The sequence below is a fragment of the Entelurus aequoreus genome, linkage group LG05, assembly GCF_033978785.1.
Source record: "Entelurus aequoreus isolate RoL-2023_Sb linkage group LG05, RoL_Eaeq_v1.1, whole genome shotgun sequence".
NCBI lineage: Eukaryota > Metazoa > Chordata > Actinopteri > Syngnathiformes > Syngnathidae > Entelurus > Entelurus aequoreus.
This window is the reverse complement of record NC_084735.1, coordinates 69,551,343-69,570,414: the sequence shown is the minus strand read 5'-3', so window position 1 is coordinate 69,570,414 and position 19,072 is coordinate 69,551,343. Positions and strand designations below refer to the sequence as shown.

General features: G+C 37.9%; 1 protein-coding gene across 3 annotated transcripts in view; it reads right to left on the bottom strand.

The window, feature by feature from the left end:
• Positions 1-19,072, bottom strand: part of LOC133650953 (rho GTPase-activating protein 26-like) — a 155,146-nt gene that overhangs the window by 51,794 nt on the left and 84,280 nt on the right. For all 3 annotated transcript variants that reach the window (XM_062048760.1, XM_062048758.1, XM_062048759.1), the window contains exons 6-16: positions 16,541-16,642; positions 16,370-16,480; positions 13,961-14,065; positions 11,516-11,645; positions 11,200-11,300; positions 7,678-7,772; positions 7,438-7,516; positions 6,957-6,993; positions 4,757-4,822; positions 4,455-4,529; positions 2,661-2,745 (exon numbers count right to left, since the gene is read on the bottom strand). In XM_062048760.1, coding sequence (XP_061904744.1) covers positions 2,661-2,745; positions 4,455-4,529; positions 4,757-4,822; positions 6,957-6,993; positions 7,438-7,516; positions 7,678-7,772; positions 11,200-11,300; positions 11,516-11,645; positions 13,961-14,065; positions 16,370-16,480; positions 16,541-16,642 — 986 coding nt within the window. The remainder of the gene's footprint in view (positions 1-2,660; positions 2,746-4,454; positions 4,530-4,756; positions 4,823-6,956; positions 6,994-7,437; positions 7,517-7,677; positions 7,773-11,199; positions 11,301-11,515; positions 11,646-13,960; positions 14,066-16,369; positions 16,481-16,540; positions 16,643-19,072) is intronic.

Here is a 19,072-nt window from a genome sequence, read left to right as displayed (position 1 = left end):
CTAAACATCATGGTTTGTTATAGAAAACCCAAAACCAGTGAAGTTGACACATTTTGTAAATCGTAAATAAAAACAGAATACAATGATTTGCAAATCCTATTCAACCTATATTCAATTGAATAGACTGCAAAGACAAGATACTTAACGTTCGAACTGGAAAACGTTATTTTTTGCAAATATTAGCTCATTTGGTATTTGATGCCTGCAACATGTTTCAAAAAAGCTGGCAAAAGTGGCAAAAAAGACTGAGAAAGTTGAGGAATGCTCATCAAACACTTATTTGGAACATCCCACAGGGGAACAGGCTAATTGGGAACAGGTGGGTGCCATGATTGGGTATAAAAGCAGCTTCTATGAAATGCTCAGTCATTCACAAACAAGAATGGGGCGATGGTCACCACTTTGTGAACAAAAGCGTGAGCAAATTATCAAAAAGTTTAAGAACAACATTTTTCAATGAGCTATTGCAAGGAATTTAGGGATTTCACAATCTACGGTCTGTAATATCATCAAAAGGTTCAGAGAATCTGGAGAAATCACTGCACATAAGCGATTATATTACGGACCTTCGATCCCTCAGGCGGTGCTGCATCAAAAAGCGACATCAGTGTGTAAAGGATATCACCACATGGGCTCAGGAACACTTCAGAATACCACTGTCAGTAACTACAGTTTGTCGCTACATCTGTAAGTGCAAGTTAAAACTATACTATGCAAAGCGAAAGCCATTTATCAACAACACCTAAAAACGCTGCTGGCTTTGCTGGGCCCGAGCTCATCTAAGATGGACTGATGCAAAGTGGAAAAGTGTTTTGTGGTCTGACAAGTCTACATTTCAAATTGGAAAAGAACCACCTGGATTGTTATAGGAGTAGGGCTGTGAATCTTTGGGTGTCCCACGATTCGATTCAATATCGATTCTTGGGGTCACGATTCGATTCAAAATCGATTTTTTTTCCGATTCAAAATGATTCTCTATTCATTCAATACATAGGATTTCAGCAGGATCTACCCCAGTCTGCTGAGATGCAAGCAGAGTAGTAGATTTTTGTAAAAAGCTTTTATAATTGTAAAGGACAATGTTTTATCAACTGATTGCAATAATGTAAATTTGTTTTAACTATTAAATGAACCAAAAATATGACTTATTTTATCTTTGTGAAAATATTGGACACAGTGTGTTGTCAAGCTTATGAGATGCGATGCAAGTGTAAGCCACTGTGACACTATTGTTCTTTTTTTTAATTTTATAAATGTCTAATGATAATGTCAATGAGGGATTTTTAATCATTGCTATGTTGAAATTGTAACTAATATTGATACTGTTGTTGGTAATATTCATTTTTGTTTCACTACTTTTGATTTGTTCTGTGTCGTGTTTGTGTCTCCTCTCAATTGCTCTGTTTATTGCAGTTCTGAGTGTTGCTGGGTCGGGTTTGGTTTTGGAATTGGATTGCATTGTTATGGTATTGCTGTGTATTGTTTTGTTGGATTGATTAATTAAAAAAAAATTTAAATATTTTATTTGTATTTTTTAAATAAATAAAAAAATAAAACATTGATTTTTTAAAGATGACATTCGATTCTGAGTCGCACAACGTGAGAATCGCGATTCTAATTGATTTTTTCCCACGCCCCTAATGTTTAGCATGTGTGCTATTGTATGCTTAGCTGCTGTGTAGCTGATAGATCCTAGTAGCCTGTAGCCTACCATAATTACATTTTTGTAAATGACTTTACTAAAATACAAAAAAAACAGCCCTGTGTGCATATTGGAGGACATTTAGATGTTAACTGGCTGTCCAGCTTTGCACAAGTAAACACTGCTTGTATTTTACATGCAAGTGAATATAATCCGATACTTGTTTTTTGTTGATATCAGATCAATATCAATCAGAACGTACCGTACCGTAATTATAACACCTAGTTTGCCAAAGACTAAGAAAACTGAGTGGGACGGTGTTGCCAAATTGCCGTCTTTGTTGCTCAATTTTAAACAGGCCGCCCTACATATTTCTAATCAAAAAAACAACTAGTAACAAATCTAATGGAGACAAGAGTCTGACATTAAAACACATATCGCTCTTCTCATCGAGCACCGGGTGCTGCTTTAGGACCCTCCCCATAAGCACTCGCAGGATGGTCCATTTTATCCATCCATCCATTTTCTACCGCTTGTCCCTTTTGGGGTCGCGGGGGGTGCTGGAGCCTATCTCAGCTGCATTCGGGCGGAAGGCAGGGTACACCCTGGACAAGTCGCCACCTCATCGCAGGGCCAACACAGATAGACAGACAACATTCACACTCACATTCACACAGTAGGGCCAATTTAGTGTTGCCAATCAACCTATTCCCAGGTGCATGTTTTTGGCGGTGAGAGGAAGCCGGAGCACCCGGAGGGAACCCACGCAGTCACAGGGAGAACATACAAACTCCACACAGAAAGACCCCGAGCCCAGGATTGAACTCAGGACTACTCAGGACCTTCGTATTGTGAATAAACGCCCAAAAGAAATGACACTATGTCCAACCCCACCAACTCACCACTGCCACAAATAGATTACAGTCCTGTCTAAAAAAAACTAAAAAAAACCTTTAAAAAAAACAAAACACAATTTTATGGCTTTGTTTGAATTCAAGCTGGCCTTTTTGACACAAACCTGAGATAGTGCTTCATAGCACTGGTGATGGTCTTAATCTCCCACTCTGGGTTTTCCAACTCCACGTCAGCACAGGTCTTTGGATCTGATGGACCATAAAACATAAAATTACTATTAAAAGCTGGTATTTAAAAAAAAAAAACTGCATTCATGATTGGAGTGGATGGAAAAAGTGGAAAGAAAAACAGTTATCTTTGACCACATGGACACTTACCAGCGAGTATATTGCACAACACAGCAGCAAAAGAACCAATGATAGAATAAGCAAACTGCTTAGTCAGCATTATAACGACTGATGAGTTAATTGTAAATAACAGTATGGCAAGTAGGGCTGGGCGATATATCGATAAACTGGATATATCGATAAACTGGATATATCGCGGGTTTGTCTCTGTGCGATATAGAAAATGACTATATCGTGATATTCGAGTATACGTTCTCACACAGTTGCTTTTAGCTGCAGGCATTACACTACAGGCTCTTCTCACTCTTTTTTTGCCTCTCCTTCTCACAGAGACTTAAACAAGCGCACCTTCTTACATACGTCACATACTGTACGTATACGCCCTCGCAGAGCTGAGAGGTAGCAGCATGGCTAAAGTTAGCTGTGGTGGGCTTGGTAATAAGAGAGAAATAAGGCGCGAATCTGATAACAAATGAAGGAAGAATTAATTCCTAAGAAAAACAGCACAGGGTCCATCGTCTGGCGGTGGTTTGGCTTCAAGTGGGAATATGTCGAACAGACAACCGTAATTTGTCAAGTGTGGGGCGAAAGCGTTGCTACAAAATATAGCATTACAGCTAATATGTAGCATCATTTGAAAAGTCACCAGCCAGAGAATGAAGAGTGTTTGAAACTCTGCATGTCAACATCTCCGTTCGGTGCCACACCAACAAAATGCAGAGCAACCATTTCCACATCAACACAGTATGAAAAAAATAGTCCACGACATAAGGAGATAACGTCCGCCGGAACCTACCACATAGCGAAGGACGTACACAATTTGATTTCCTATTATGCAACTAATTTTTATTTGACAGTTATTGAAATATCTTGTGTGACATCATGCACAGAAGAGCACTTTATTTGTTTTAAACTATTGTAGTGACGTTCTGTACAAAAAGTGCACTTTAATTTAGTGTTGTTTTGATTTGTCATCTTAGTTACATCATACACAAAAGTGCACTAATAGCTTGTTTTAAAATGTCTGACAATCTTGCACGTTCTGTTTTGAAATGACATGAATGTTTGAGCCGCTGCTTAATAACTGTTTAATAAATACAGTTTTGGTAAATTGACTTAGTTGTGATTTCCCTCTCTGAATGAAAGTTTAAAATGAGCATATATTAATGAAGTATGAAGAAGAATATTTTAATGTAGACACATAGAATCATCATACTGCTGTGATTATATGCATCAAGTGTTCATTCAGGGCTAAGGCAAAATATCGAGATATATATCGTGTATCGATATGGCCTAAAAATATCAAGATATTAAAAAAAGGCCATATCGCCCAGCCTTATTGACAAGTGTAACAAACATCTGACATGCAGAGGTAGATAAAGCCAATAGAGAACATAACTGCCATCTTGTGGAGCTGGTATGGATCAGGACATTGACCTAATCTACTAACGCAGACCTAATGCACTAACATGAAAATTAAACACACGTTCATTTTAAGTTTGAGGCCAAAAGGAACATTTAGCTGGACTGTATCCTCACAAAAGTTGGAAAAACAAAAACAGATGTGTGTGTAAACGTGGGTGTTTTACTGTGTGTGTTTTGGCGCGTACCCATTGCGAGGCTCAATAGTTTCTGAACTCGGGAGCTGACGCCGACGATTCTATACAAGCCCTGCTCGTCAATACCTGGAAAAGAAGTGAAAAGGATTCTAAAAATGAGTCTAAAAAAGCCTTTTATGCAACATATTTCACAGGAAGGTCAAAGCCTGAATCAGGGAAATAGCAAAACTATTGCATTTACTCCAAATACAGAGATGCTTCATTTCTGTGTAGCTGCATTACATACAGTAGGGGTCTCAATCCCTGTAGTGTGTGTATCAACTGTGCTGTTTATAGCACGCGTTGCACTCTACCTCGAGTCTCCACTGCATATATAAATTTTTTCATCACGTTGAACCCAATCACATCCAGCTTGGCCACTGTTGGAGAGAAAGAGAGAACACAGTGACTACCAACACCAATTGTACCGTCTAAAGGAATATTGACCCCCAGCAATCTATTGCACAAGCAACACGTACTCACTCACTAACTAGGTACATATGCACTTGCATGATAAAGCATGTTAAGTTAATTTGCCAGCGTCATTAGAAACTGAGAAACAAAATGAAGAGTATTGGTGAAGGCATTTGCGATGCTATATTATACATGCATACCTATTGTTGTGGCCAGTCTTATGCGGGGTTAACTCAAAAATAAGTCATACACAAGACAAATTATGGACTGAATGTGAGCTAGAAATGAGACGGGATAGTACAAAAAGACTGAAAAGCGGCACTCCGTACGTACCCCTATGCACTATTGTTTATTAGATTATGCTAGAAATGTCAAGCATCATGTTGACTAATAGAAAATTGTGAGGTACATGAAAGGGTTTTAAAATGTCCCCCCAAAATAAATAAATAAACACAAACTAAAATGTCCAAAACCGTTATCTTTATTCATTTAAAACAACTTTTTACTGCCGTTTGGTGCTTGGTAAAATGTTTTTTTTAATTATTGGTTCATGGCACATTAGGGATTATAACTGCAAAAAATAATGTGAATTTTGGAATCTATCTATCTATCTATCTATCTATCTATCTATCTATCTATCTATCTAGGATTTATATAGCGCTTTTCTAAGTACCCAAAGTCGCTTTACATGTTAAAAACCCATCATTCATTCACACCTGGTGGTGGTAAGCTACTTTCGTAGCCACAGCTGCCCTGGGGTAGACTGACGGAAGCGTGGCTGGCAATTTGCGCCTACGGCCCCTCCGACCACCACCTATCATTCATTCAACATTCATTCACCGGTGTGAGCGGCACCGGGGGCAAGGGTGAAGTGTCCTGCCCAAGGACACAACGGCATGGTAAGAGACGGGGAGCGAACCTGCAACCCTCAGGTTTCTGACACGGGCGCTCTACCCACTACGCCATGCCGCCCCATTATGTATGTGTGGGAAAAAAATCACAAGACTATTTCATCTCTCTATAGTCTTGTGATTTTTTCCCACACATACATATTACGCTCGACCACGGTATCGAGCACTATTTTTTTGGATAATCTAATTAAGACATATATATATATATATATATATATATATATATATATATATATATATATATATATATATATATATATATATATATATATATATATATATATTATATATATATATATATATATATATATATATATATATATATATATATATATATATATATATATATATAAAGAACATGCAATGAATATAATTGTTTTTTTCATTAATAAATATACTGTATAAGAATTGTAGACATTGTTTTAATCCTGAAATAAATGAAGTGATTTAGTGTTTTAATCCTGAAATAAATGAAGTGAATTAGTGTTTTAGATAGTTGATCAAATAAAATAATAATGGCAAAATGAATAAAATACAACTAATTTAGCAGTTTTTTTCATGAATAATATACAAACGTATATAAAGTACAATAAATTCTCAAAAAATGTTTTATTCTGAACCAAAAATAATTTTTTGTGTTACTTTATTCATTATACCATATAATATTCATGGTAAAAATAAATGAAATCTGAAATAATAAATATAATTGGTGTTTTTTTCATGAATAATATATACATATATATGCATGCTGTGCAATAAATTATGACCATTTATTTGTTTTTAATCCTGAATCCTTTTTTGTAGTGTTTTGGATGAGAATGACATTTTAATCATATAAAAATTATGAAACAATAACAATATAAAGTAATGAATGCTATTTAAAAAAAACATAATTGGTGTATTTTCCTCATGTAAGATATGCATATAAGAAATTAGGATTTTTTTTTGGACACAAATTTATAAAACTGGATTTAAAAAAAATATAGTATCAGTAGAGTACAATTACTTTTAATATAATGTAGCTGCATTACATAATCTAATATGTACAATAAATGTGGTATATTTTCATAAATGACAATTCAATTGAAATTGTAGTTTAAAAATAATAATTACAAACGTAGTTTGGGTTAACTTTGTCAAAAAAGTACTAAACACGTGTCATGTGAAAGGAAAGTTATGAATTTCTTACTGCCTTCTGTCTGGTTATCCCTGTTGAGATTGTACACCTACACAGAGAACATAAAACATCTTTAGACACAAAAAAACACAAGTCTAATGGATGTAACATTTATTTCCCCAGAAACACAATTCTGAAGCTTTAAATTACATGTTTGCAACTAAACTCCTAAACTACTAATTCTAACTCATAAAAAGCCCTAATGCACTCCCTGGAGTTTATATAAGATGGAGCCATTTATGAATGCCATTCATAAATGGCATGCATCTTTACTTCAGTTGCCATGGCGATGGAGAGGGTCTGGTGTACACCCCTCATTAAGACGCATCAAACTGCAGTGGTGATTGTAGTAGTAACTACACTGTATGCAATACATGAAGTCGTATTTCCTTACTCTATGGACTGTTCAGTGTAGGGACTGCAAGGGAGTTTCGACTGCTCTATCTCAATGTGTGTGTCATATAGGAACGCATTGGTAACCGTGGCGACGTACCGGCTCTCTCCCATCCATGGCCTCCATCCACAACCTGCGGTCTTCCTCTGACAGAGCCTGCATTGTGATCGTTCCCGGCCTTAAAACACCAAACAGATAGAAAAAAATAAGATTAAATGAATCATATCCAGCTTGACTGGGAATTCTCCCACCAGACCTCCAAAATCAGAGCGTCAGCACCTCCATGTGTCAATGCACTGTTATTACACTCTGTAGTTCCTTCCCTGCGCACATTCTCACCTGTCCACGGCCTCCACGTCAAAGCAGAACCTTTTCTCAATGGAGTCTGTCTTCCTCCTGGTGCAGGACTTCAGGAAGAAGCTCTCCTCGTCACCCTGAACAACAAAAGGACACAAAAAAAACTCAATAAACATGACCTAACTACAACATTTTTAACCATCAAGGGCCACAAATGGAGTAACTGACCCCTTTGATATTAGAACTCTAAAAACAAAGATATTTACTTCTGTAAAATGTTTAACTTCCACCTCAAAATGTATCCAAAGCACATTAATTTAGTGAGGGCGTGCCAATCTGTGGAAATCCCCTGTGGTATTGAATACGGTATTCACAAGTCAAGATAGCAATTAATAAAACATGTATTTTTACTTTTACTCTATATAAAGCAGTTACTGTGTTGAAATACAAGCTAGTTTAAGTCATTACAGCACCATTTACTATACAAATACAACACACGTGCGAACACATTAAAATTAGCATTACATTTTAATGTATTCCATAGTAAGATTTTTATTCACGAGTAGGGATTTTTAATACAGTGGAACTTACAAAACGAAATGTTCCCAAAGGAACTAATGAAAAGGACCCATTACGTCTATGTATTTTTTGCTCCTGAAAATAAATCCGGTTGTCATTTCCCATGATATCGGTTAGTTTTTGAGTATTGTGTAGATAACTAACTGTACCTAAAATGCTAGACTCGACTTGACATGCCCTCTTCTGGTGTGACGTCATCTACAGAACTGCAGCCCATTTCCCCAAATAGACAGTGTGGATAAAAAAACATGTAAAACAATTATTTTCACCACTTAGTTGCATGTTTTTGTTGCACTGGTCGATGATTACTTCAAAACTGATATGGTTAACATTATGAGCAAAAAATAAACAAGAATCGTAATTTCCGGTTTTCCTTGCTCTTCCATGGACTAAACAGCTTGCGTTTCAGCATTTTCATTTCAAGGAAAACATCAGTAGAAGAGGACACAAAAAAGAATAGTCTCTTTTTCGCCGCAAGATCTCTGTTTTTCTATCCTCGTGGGTGCTTATGATTTTTGGGATCGCATTTGGCTTGAATCCTTTAAATGTTCTCTATTTAAACTCCGACCAAAACCCTTCTGTGTGGCGTGGCTCAGATGTTCGAGCTGCTGTGCCAGCAACTTGAGGGTTTCTGGTTCAAATCCAACTTCCGACATCCTTGTCACGGCTGTTCTGTCCTTGGGCAAGACACTTCACCAACCTTGCTCCTGATGGGTCGCGGTTAGCGCCTTCCATGGCAGCTTCTGCCATTAGTGTGTGAATGTGTGTGTGAATGGGTGAGTGCGACGTATAATGTAAAGCGTTTTGTGAATCGTGCAGGTATACTAAAGCACAGTATAAATACAGAGCATGTACTTCTTCGAAGTCGGGATAATTTAAATCAGTGGTCCTCAACCTTTTTGTAGCTGCGAACCGGTCAACGCTTGAAAATTTGTCCCACGGACCAGTATTTTATTTTTTTTGTCATAAAGAAATACAATCATGTGTGCTTGCGGACTGTATTGATCTATATTGATATATAATGTAGGAACCAGAAATATTAATAACAGAAAGAAACAACCCTTTTGTGCGAATGAGTGTGAATGAGTGTAAATGGGTGAGGGAGGTTTTTTAGGTTGGTGCACTAATTGTAAGTGTATCTTGTGTTTTTTATGTTGATTTAATTACTAAAAAAATATATATATATATATATATTTATTTTTTTTTTTTAATTTATTGTGCGGCCCGGTACCAATCGATCCACGGACCGGTACCGGGGACCACTGTAAATGACTTCTACAAATTACCTCTCACTTGGTCCGTCCCATTTTGCGCGAGTCAATTTGAAGAGAAGGGTCCATACTTTTTTCATATTGCCATCATTTGGATACGTATGCAGGCTGACCCCTTCTTTAGTTGTTTTGTTAAGACCTGCAATAATGCATCTAGGAGACATATTTGATATTTTCGAAAATACTGCGCAAAAATATCGTGATTCGGGATGTAGATGCTACCAAAACATACTACCCAATATAAAATTGCCTCCATTATTCTGTAGGTGACATAGGGAGGCTAATGCCCACATTTCGGAGCTTAAAGTGGGTGTTCCCAAATGTGCTGAAACTGGTTCGAAAACAAAATCTATCAAGTTGGATGGGAAGTAATGGTTTTTGTCCAGGATGTTTATGTTCATTGCTGCATTTATATTTCTCTCTATCCGGACTGGTCTCCCAGTTCTTGCCGCTGAAAACCATCCCCACAGCATGATGCTGCCACCACCATGCTTCACCGTGGGGATGGTATTGGCTTGGTGATGAGCGGTGCCTGGTTTCTTCCAAACATGAGGCCTGGCATTCACACCAAAGTGTTCAATCTTTGTCTCAACAGACCAGAGAATTTCGTTTCTCTTGGTCTGAGACACTTTCAGGTGCATTTAGGCTTTTTTTTCCCTAAGAAATTGCTTCTGTCTGGTCACTCTACCACACAGGCCTGATTGGTGGATTGTTGCAGAGATGGTTGTCCTTCTGGAAGGTTCTTTTTTCCACAGAAGAATGCTGTAACTCTGACAGAGTGACCATCCGGTTTTTGGTCACCTCCCTGACGAGACTAAAGATGAATACAACAATGTACAGAGACATTCTGGATGAAAACCCACGCTCCCTATCCAGTCTGATGGAGCTTGAGAGGTCTTGCAAAGAGAATGTAGTATCCCACAAGTATTGTATTGTCATTATTGGGTATTGTCGGTAGAATTTTAAGCACAAAAATGAATTTATTCAATTTTGGAATAAGGCTGTAACATAACATATGGAAAAAGTGAAGCACTGTGAATACTTTCTGGATGCGCTAAATAATGGAAGGACCAAAAAATGCGATACTGTCACCTTGTGGTGTTGAAAATGTATTAAAATCACAATAACCACACATTTTTTAATTAGCAAACATGCTGATTGCCATGACAGATATTTTTAGATCTTCAATTTCTTTGGACACACTTTAACAGACCACACATCAGTGGAAATCCCTCTAAGCTGTCATCATGTTTTATGGTTAATGCTTTGTAACAAAAATAAACATGACAACCATCGCTGAAATAATACTGTACTATTCTTCCTTTTAGATTACATACTAGTTGAGAGTAAATCAACAGTCAGCCTCACTTGCTTTAAGCCACATTTAATTTTTTTATGCAACAATTAAAAAAACCAACAACCAAACTTCCTGCTGTTTTTCTGATGTTTCCCCAGATTGTTAGTCAGCAATCAGGCCTGAACATGCATCAGCTATGTCTCGTCCGGTGCGTGGGCGAAAACTGGCCGCAGTTTGGAGTCACACTGCTCACGCACACACTGAACAGTACAGCATTCATGTGATTTTAAGGCGGCTGGTTTAGATGATATCGCCTTTTCATGGGTCTTTACAGGTATGAGTGGGCACCATATGAGGCGGATCTTGACATTTACTGCGGGTGATTCAACACTTGGAATTTTTTCCTTTGTTACTCACCATTTTCCCCCCCGATTTGGGGTCAAAGAGAACCATAGTGACCCGCTTTGGCTCCCGATGGTACGTGCAGTAGTACTTCACCCAGCTTGACACAAATGAACCTGCAGGTGAAATCAGGTAGCAGTAAAAACATGAACTGTCCATCATAACATTTTAGGCTAAATAGTCTATCCATGCCAGTAATGTCTCCAATGACCCTTGACGCTGCATAAATATGTATTTCCAATGATGTAATATAAATATTGTACAAAGAATGGTTCAGTTAGATCTACAACATGACTTCTGACCACAACTGTGTGTGTGTATTGAAACATACGCTTCTCCTGCACAAAGAGGTATCCCTCCATGGTGTCTTGGCTAACGCTCTTGTGTTCATGAGGATTCTCCTTCATCTTCCCCATTAGACTCTCCACCTCGGACCTCGTGCTCTCAAAACGATTCCTCGTCTGTCAGATGCAAAAGAGAGGGAAATAAAGTTTGCATTGTTTGCTGTTGAAAGCTTTGTTTCAAAAGTGGATGTGAAACAAAAAATAGATTAAAAAAAGAAAGGGCAAAAAAAGAACATTTGAATTATATCCTTTGGCATGCAAATAAAAAGGGTAAAGAAAATAGGGGCTTTGGGGAAATAAATAGCAAATATAAAAAAGTGTTCAAATTATATCGTAAGTTATACTTATGGCAAAAAAAAGAAAAAGGAGGGGAAGAACATTAAAAAAATTTTAAAAAGAAAACAAGAAAAGGAGGAGTTTAAGAAAAAATACCAAAATTATACTGAATAGTCATATTCTAAAATATTCTAATTGTGTGGTGTACAAATAATGAAAAATGAAAAAAAGATTTTAAAAAAAAAGGAGAAAAACAAAAAAGACAAAATGGACATTTCTGATTCACTTATGTCCACTACAAATCCAGTGGAACCTCGATTTACAAACGCCTCTATTTGCAAACGTTTTGGTTTACATACCTTTAGATAACGACTGCGTCTGTGTGCGAACCATGCCTGTGCGTACGCTGCCATTTTGATGACGACACCGCTGCCTGTGATATTTCCTGTCATTTTGGGGTGGCCACTTCTCAGTGCTTCAGCATGTGTTTCTTTTCTCTGCATTCATCAAGTTTTTTTTTCTATTTTGCTTACTCGATATGGGTTCAATAAAGCCAACAAACGGAGGTTAAAGGAGGAGGGAATTGCTGTGGACTTAAACTTAGAGAGGAGAGGGAACCCACACAGACTCCCTCTGCCCCCCAATGCCCTATTTTTGCCTGCCCTCCCTTCTCTACGTCATGACGAGATATAGATATAATGCATGCATACATACAATGGAGTGCATCAAATACAGCCGCATAATTATATTTTGAAGAATTAAAATTATGTTTTATAGTAGGTTTATGAGCTGGATTATGTTTAAAACTCTATTAAACTTATAATGGTTTATTTTGTCAGAAAAACTAACGTCAGAGCGACTCAATTGCATGCTTCCGGGCACAGCCACAAACGTCGTTGGAAGCAGTCATGGCGCCTGTTTAGTTGACCATACTCTATGCCCAACTCTGGGGTGCAATATCCACTTTAGCCGCCGAATAGCAGTAGAGTTTTGAATATCTTGAAACGGGTTTCGTGGCAATTCCAACTTTGACCTTAGCGTCAGTTGCGATTTAGAGTGGCGCTTTCCATCATCTTAAGCAGACTGCATAGCAAAATGATTAACCCCTCTTCTTCTGCTCACGCGAGATCCACCCAGGTAAAGTAAGTAAGTAAGCAAATAAAATGTAATTATATAGCACTTCTCATAGAGAGATCTCACTGAGTGCTTCATAGGGTTAAAATACAAATAGTACAATCACAACAAACATGATGCAACACCAGAAACATTGAAAAATGAAAAAAAATATGATAAAAAATAATATAGAAAGGGAAATGTGATATTACAGTATGCACACTTAAACAAATGTGTTTTTAACTGGCTTTCAAATACGTCAACAGAAGGTGCATCTCAGCTCATACGGGAGTGCATTCCACCATTTAGGGGCAACTGACTCAAAAGGCTTTTTGTACGAAATGAAGAGGTAGCCAGTGCTAAGACGGGGGTAATATGACTATATTTATGACAAGAGTTTAGCAGCAGCGTTCTGTACTAATTGCAGGCATGCTGTGGATGTTTAGTTGAGACAGGTGAAGAGTAAGTTGCAATAATCAAGGAGTGAGGAAACAAGAGCATGAATGATAATTTCTAGTTCAGAATAAAATAATATGGATCCGAGATTAGAAATATTTCTGAGGTGGAAAAAGCAGGAGCGGGTAATACTTTTGATGTGCTCTTGAAAAAATAAAAAAATAAAAAATAAATTAAAAAAAGATGACTCCCTGTTCCCATGACCCCATAAGAATACTTTCCCCACTGTATAAAGTACAGGGTTCAAAGCAAGAGGAAGAAGTAGCGGAAATTATGGTAATCACTGGTTCATTATTCAATTTCTGACATTTCCTCAAAGTTTCATCAAATACTGCCATTAAACAGGCAAACAAACCCCAGTAATTACGTAACCCCTGTCAATGTAATAACATAAGGCAAATTAGAAAAAGAAAAAAAGGAAAAAATGAATTAAAAAAATAATAATAATAAAAATAAATAAAATAAACTCTCCCAATTGTTCCCTCGTCATACATGCAATTTAAGACATGAACCAAAATAAATAAAAAGAAAAAAAATAGATTTAAGACAGTGAGGCTCAGTTTCTCTACATGCATGTGTGTCCTTACGTTTTGTATGCTGATGGTGAGGTCCGTCTTGAAGTGGTTGAAATCCTTGGCCAGCTCGTAGCCGTGGTGATAGTAAGTGAAGAGGCCCTGGAGGAAGGCCAGCAGCTGAGGGAACGAAACGCATCTATTAACTTGATGCATCATGTACCGTAAATGCCGTACTATAAGCTACTGTTTTCCTACAACTTGAACCCTGCCTGCGGCTTATAAGACAGAGTGGCTAATGTATGGATTTTTCTTTGCTCCTGGCTATAATAAAAATAATTGTTATTATAGTTAGTTTTATTGTTGGTGCTATGACGCCATCTTTTGGACAAGTTTGCTCACTGCAGGTCCTTGCATTTACAGGCAGTGCTTGTTTTTTTTATCAACCAAAGTGTCTTCAGTCTTCTAGCCATCCATAGCGTTTCTTCTTATAAATTATTCATTTATCACTCCAAGCAACGTTTGTAAGTTGTACAGTAAAACTTAAAACGGTTTATACTTACTAAACCGCCCCATGTGTGATGTCTGTAAGAGTGTTTTCATGCATATGTGTACGCAATGTCATGATGCTAGCGTCTTTAGCATAAGCTAATATAATAACACATTTCCGAGTGACTGCGTCAGTATTATTAACTTTCAATGGCATTCTTTTTGTATCGTTTCAGTTTTAAAATGTCCTCAATAAACTCAACAAGACGTCACTGTTTAGCTGATTGGAGAGCTATCTTCTGCAAGTGCAGGGGTCAACAACCCGCGGCTCTTTGACCACTCTGATGCGGCTAAGCTGCATATTTGCAGACCCTCCCGATTTTTCTGGGAGACTTCCGGATTTCAGTGCCTCTCCCGGAAATCTCCCGGGGCAAATATTCTCCGATTTTCACCCGGACAACAATATTGAGGGCGTGCCGTGATGGCACTGCCTTTATTGGCGTCCTCTAAAACCTGTCGTCGCGCCTGCTTTTTCACCATACTATCTGCGTGCCGACCCAGTCACATGTTGTATGCGGCCTCTGCTTACACACGTAAGTGATTGCAAGGCATACTTGGTCAACAGCCATACAGGTCACACTGAGGGTGGCCGTATAAACAACTTTAACACTCTTACTAATATGCGCCACACTGTGAACCCACACCAAACAAGAATGACAAACAACATCCGCACCGTAACACAACATAAACACAACAGAACAAATACCCAGAATCCCATGCATCCCTAACTCTTCCGGGCTACATTATACACCCCCGCTACCACCAAACCCCGCCCACCTCAACTGATGCACGGAGAGGGGGGGAGGGGGGGGGGGTGGGGGGGGGGGGGGTGGGGGGGGGGGTGGATAATGTAGCCCGGAAGAGTTAGGGATGCATGGGATTCTGGGTATTTGTTCTGTTGTGTTTATGTTGTGTTACAGTGCGGATGTTCTCCCGAAATGTGTTGGTCATTCTTGTTTGGTGTGGGTTCACAGTGTGGCGCATATTAGTAAGAGTGTTAAAGTTGTTTTTACTGCCACCCTCAGTGTGACCTGTAAGGCTGTTGACCAAGTATGCCTTGCAGTCACACGTGTGTCTGCAGAAGCCTCATATAACATGTATCTGGGCTGGCACGCTGTATCTACAGGTTGTAGAGGGCGTTAAAGGCAATGCCATCACGGCACACCCTTGTCATTGTTGTTTGGGTGAAAATCAGCAGACATTCGAGAGAATAGTTGCCCTGAAATTCGTGAGTCTCCCGGAAAAATCGGGAGGGTTGGCAAGTTTTTATATTAAGGTGCGGGCCGCGTGTCTGAGATCCCTGGTTTATACATAGCACAAAGCAAAAAAAAAAAGTGTATGCAGTGTTATTTTATTTTAAATTTCAAAAGAGTTTTGTGGCTCCCATTGTTTTCTTTAATTTGTGAAACGGGTCAAAATGGCTCTTTGAGTGGTAAAGGTTGCCGACCCCTGAGCTAGTGGGTCCATGACGATGACTTATGTTTTGTTTGATCATCGTTTTACTGCCATGTTACAGACACCGTTTGGAAACAACTAAGGTATGTAAATAAACATTTAAAAAACCTTACAGTGTAAATAAATAATTTCGCAACGTATATATCGGTGACTTACATTACGGTGCGGCTAATACATGGAGAAATAACTTTTTCTTCTAAAATGTAGTGTGTGCGGCTTATATCCCTTTGCGCGATATAGTCCGGAAAATACTCTACCTTATTCAATGTCCAGTTTACTGTACTATTTTAAAGTTAGGACGCACCTCATCATGCTAGTGAATGAAAAAGTGTTTAAACCTTTGACTAGTACAGTAATACAAAAAAGTATAATGTGTGTACATACAGTAAACCTTTGACTAGGGCAGTAATAATACAAAAAGAATATCATGTACATAAACATTTGACTAGTACAGTGACAATATAAAAAGAGTATTCTTACCGGCTCCACAAAGTCAAACATCTTTCTCTCTTGGACCTCCTGCACTTTAAAGACATATTCCAGAGAGACTTCATAGAAATGCTGCCTGACATTATCCACCTGGTTGTCTGCCTGTAAAAGGCAAAAAATATTAGGACATTTGGAGATATCATCTACCTTGCGATGTCTTACCTCATGCAGGTGTGACTCTTTCTTCTTCGCTGAAAGGCTCAGGTGCTTCTCTAGTACCGCGCAATACTTCTCTGTCTCTTTGTCATACTTCTTCTTGGCTTCCTAAAACGGCAAGAAAGCAAACTTTCTAACATGAAGCAACCAGACCTGTTGCATACTTTTTCTTATTTTAGTTTAATGGTGGGTTGCAGCCATGACTGAAAAGGTGCATACCGCCACCTACTGTACAGGAGTATAGCATGGGTTTACTGCAAACTATTGAGGTCCATGTGCCATGGGTGTTAAACTCATTTTAGCTCAGGGGCCACATGGAAGAAAATCTGTGCACAGGCTGGCCGAACTATTAAAATCATGGCATTATAACAAAAAAATAAAGACAACTTCAGATTGTTTTCTTCGGCCAAAAATAGAACAAACACATTCTGAAAATATTGCAATAGAAATATAGAAAAAAATACCGGCAGCAGTAAAGTAAAGATCCATGAAGGAAAGAAGAAAGTGAATGAATTTTTATAACTGAATCAATGTACATATGCATAAAAATGTGTTTTCTTTTTTTTTTTTTTTTTAATGAATTAAGTAACGTTAATGACAACCTTTTTTCAAAACACAATTAGGAATGTGATATAAAACAGGATAATGCATACATTTATCATTTGTTTTCGAAACGATTTCAAAAAAGTGGGACCCCATTTTTATGACTTGATGGGGTACCCGGGACCCCATTTTGAAAATTCGTAGCGCCAACACTGATGGAGTATTGGTGCCTGCAAAACAGCAGCAGGCGGCTGTGGCCTGCGGGCTGGTTCTAATACTAATCAAATATCATCCCGGGGGCCATAGATAATTCATTCGCGGGCCGTATCTGGCCTTGACTTTGACACACAGGTGCTAGGGGGTGAGAGGATTGATACAAATATTGATACCAAAAGTAGTATTGGTACCGCATTGATACTAGTGTGAAGAGACCGATATTTTTCTTTTTTTTATATTTACAGTCGTAAAGGATGGATCTCGCACGACAGGAAGGTGGGGGGTTATTCATTCTGCAATGCTGTCTGTTGGAAATGATGGAAAGTGTCAATCTCCATAGCAATTGCCATAAAACCAATTTTCAGATATTCAAAACTCTACTGCCATCTGGCGTCTAAAGCAGATAGCGCAACACCCCAATTTGTCACATATATAGTGCAACCCCCCAATTTGTCACGTTTCATGTGTCAGTCAGGTAAACTGCGACAAATGGGGCCATATAAATTCCCTTCCTAGAGTATGATTATTCTTACAAAAATCTGTGTTTTGTGCACCTATTAAAAATTACCATGAAGATAAAAAGTTAACACAAATTTCATTTAAATGCACAATTAACATGCGCTTGTCATACTGACTCACTACATTTAAAGACAGTTAAAAACTCACCTGTTCAAACAAGCTTGTATTACTCTTTCAACTGTTTTTTTTTTGTTTGTTGTTGGTGTAAAAGGTATTTGAGTTTTGATAAAAAGCTCCATATAAATTGTATACATTTTATTATTACTATGGTTTAGCATGTAAGAGAGTATGAGAGATGTGTCTCTGTAAAATAGTTTGTATCCACTTTCTGTTGAGCGGTTTAAAAAACATGATGTTAAATAAACCAACATTTGCATAAAGCAAACAAATTGTCCAGTCCAATGTTGATAGTATTAAAAACTCGAAAATGACCTCTGTAAGGTAGACTTATTAAAGATAAAAACCCTCTGTCAGCGATTATTTATTATTAATTACAAGTTAACTGCGGAAAAAATTTGATTATTTGCGATTCAATACTTCAATCGGTTGACAGCCCTAATATCTACATATTGTTATAAGTCAAAAGTCATGTAAATAAGTCATTGCACACAGGTGGGCAAAAATTCCATTGATTTGAATGAAAGCCAATAGTTTTTGTTTAGTTATTTCAAACTTTATTTTACCCCAAAAACATGTAATAAGAGTAAATAATTGTTTTATTGTGGTTATTTATGTTTCGTATATTGTTGAACTTATTCATAGATGAATTGTCCACAAATAAGTTTGTGTATAAAAAACTTTTTACAAAATCACAAAATATTTGAATGATCCTAAAAATGTTGCCAAAACTAGCTATGATTTACTTGGTATTGGATCGATACCAAAATGTGCAGTACCGCCCGCACCTATCATGTGTTGTCAAACGAGAAGTACGGTGGCCTTTTAGGAACAAAAGGGCACTCGATTAAGCACTCTGCCATTAGTACCTAATAATGTATTTTAACTAGTCTGTCGAACGCGCTTCTAAGACAGTATTGATTACATTATTAGCATTCCAAAGCTGGGCTCTATTATGTGCAGGTGTACCTAATGTTGTGGCCAGATAGTTTGGTGTACCTAATGTTGTGGCCAGATAGTTTAGTTAATAAAAGCTCTCGTGAGGAAGAGCGTAACATACATATGGATGGGCTGCTAACTGATTTACTGCAGTGAGTTCCTCAAGAGAGCGCAGCTGCCTGTTAAATAATGGAGCATGAAATG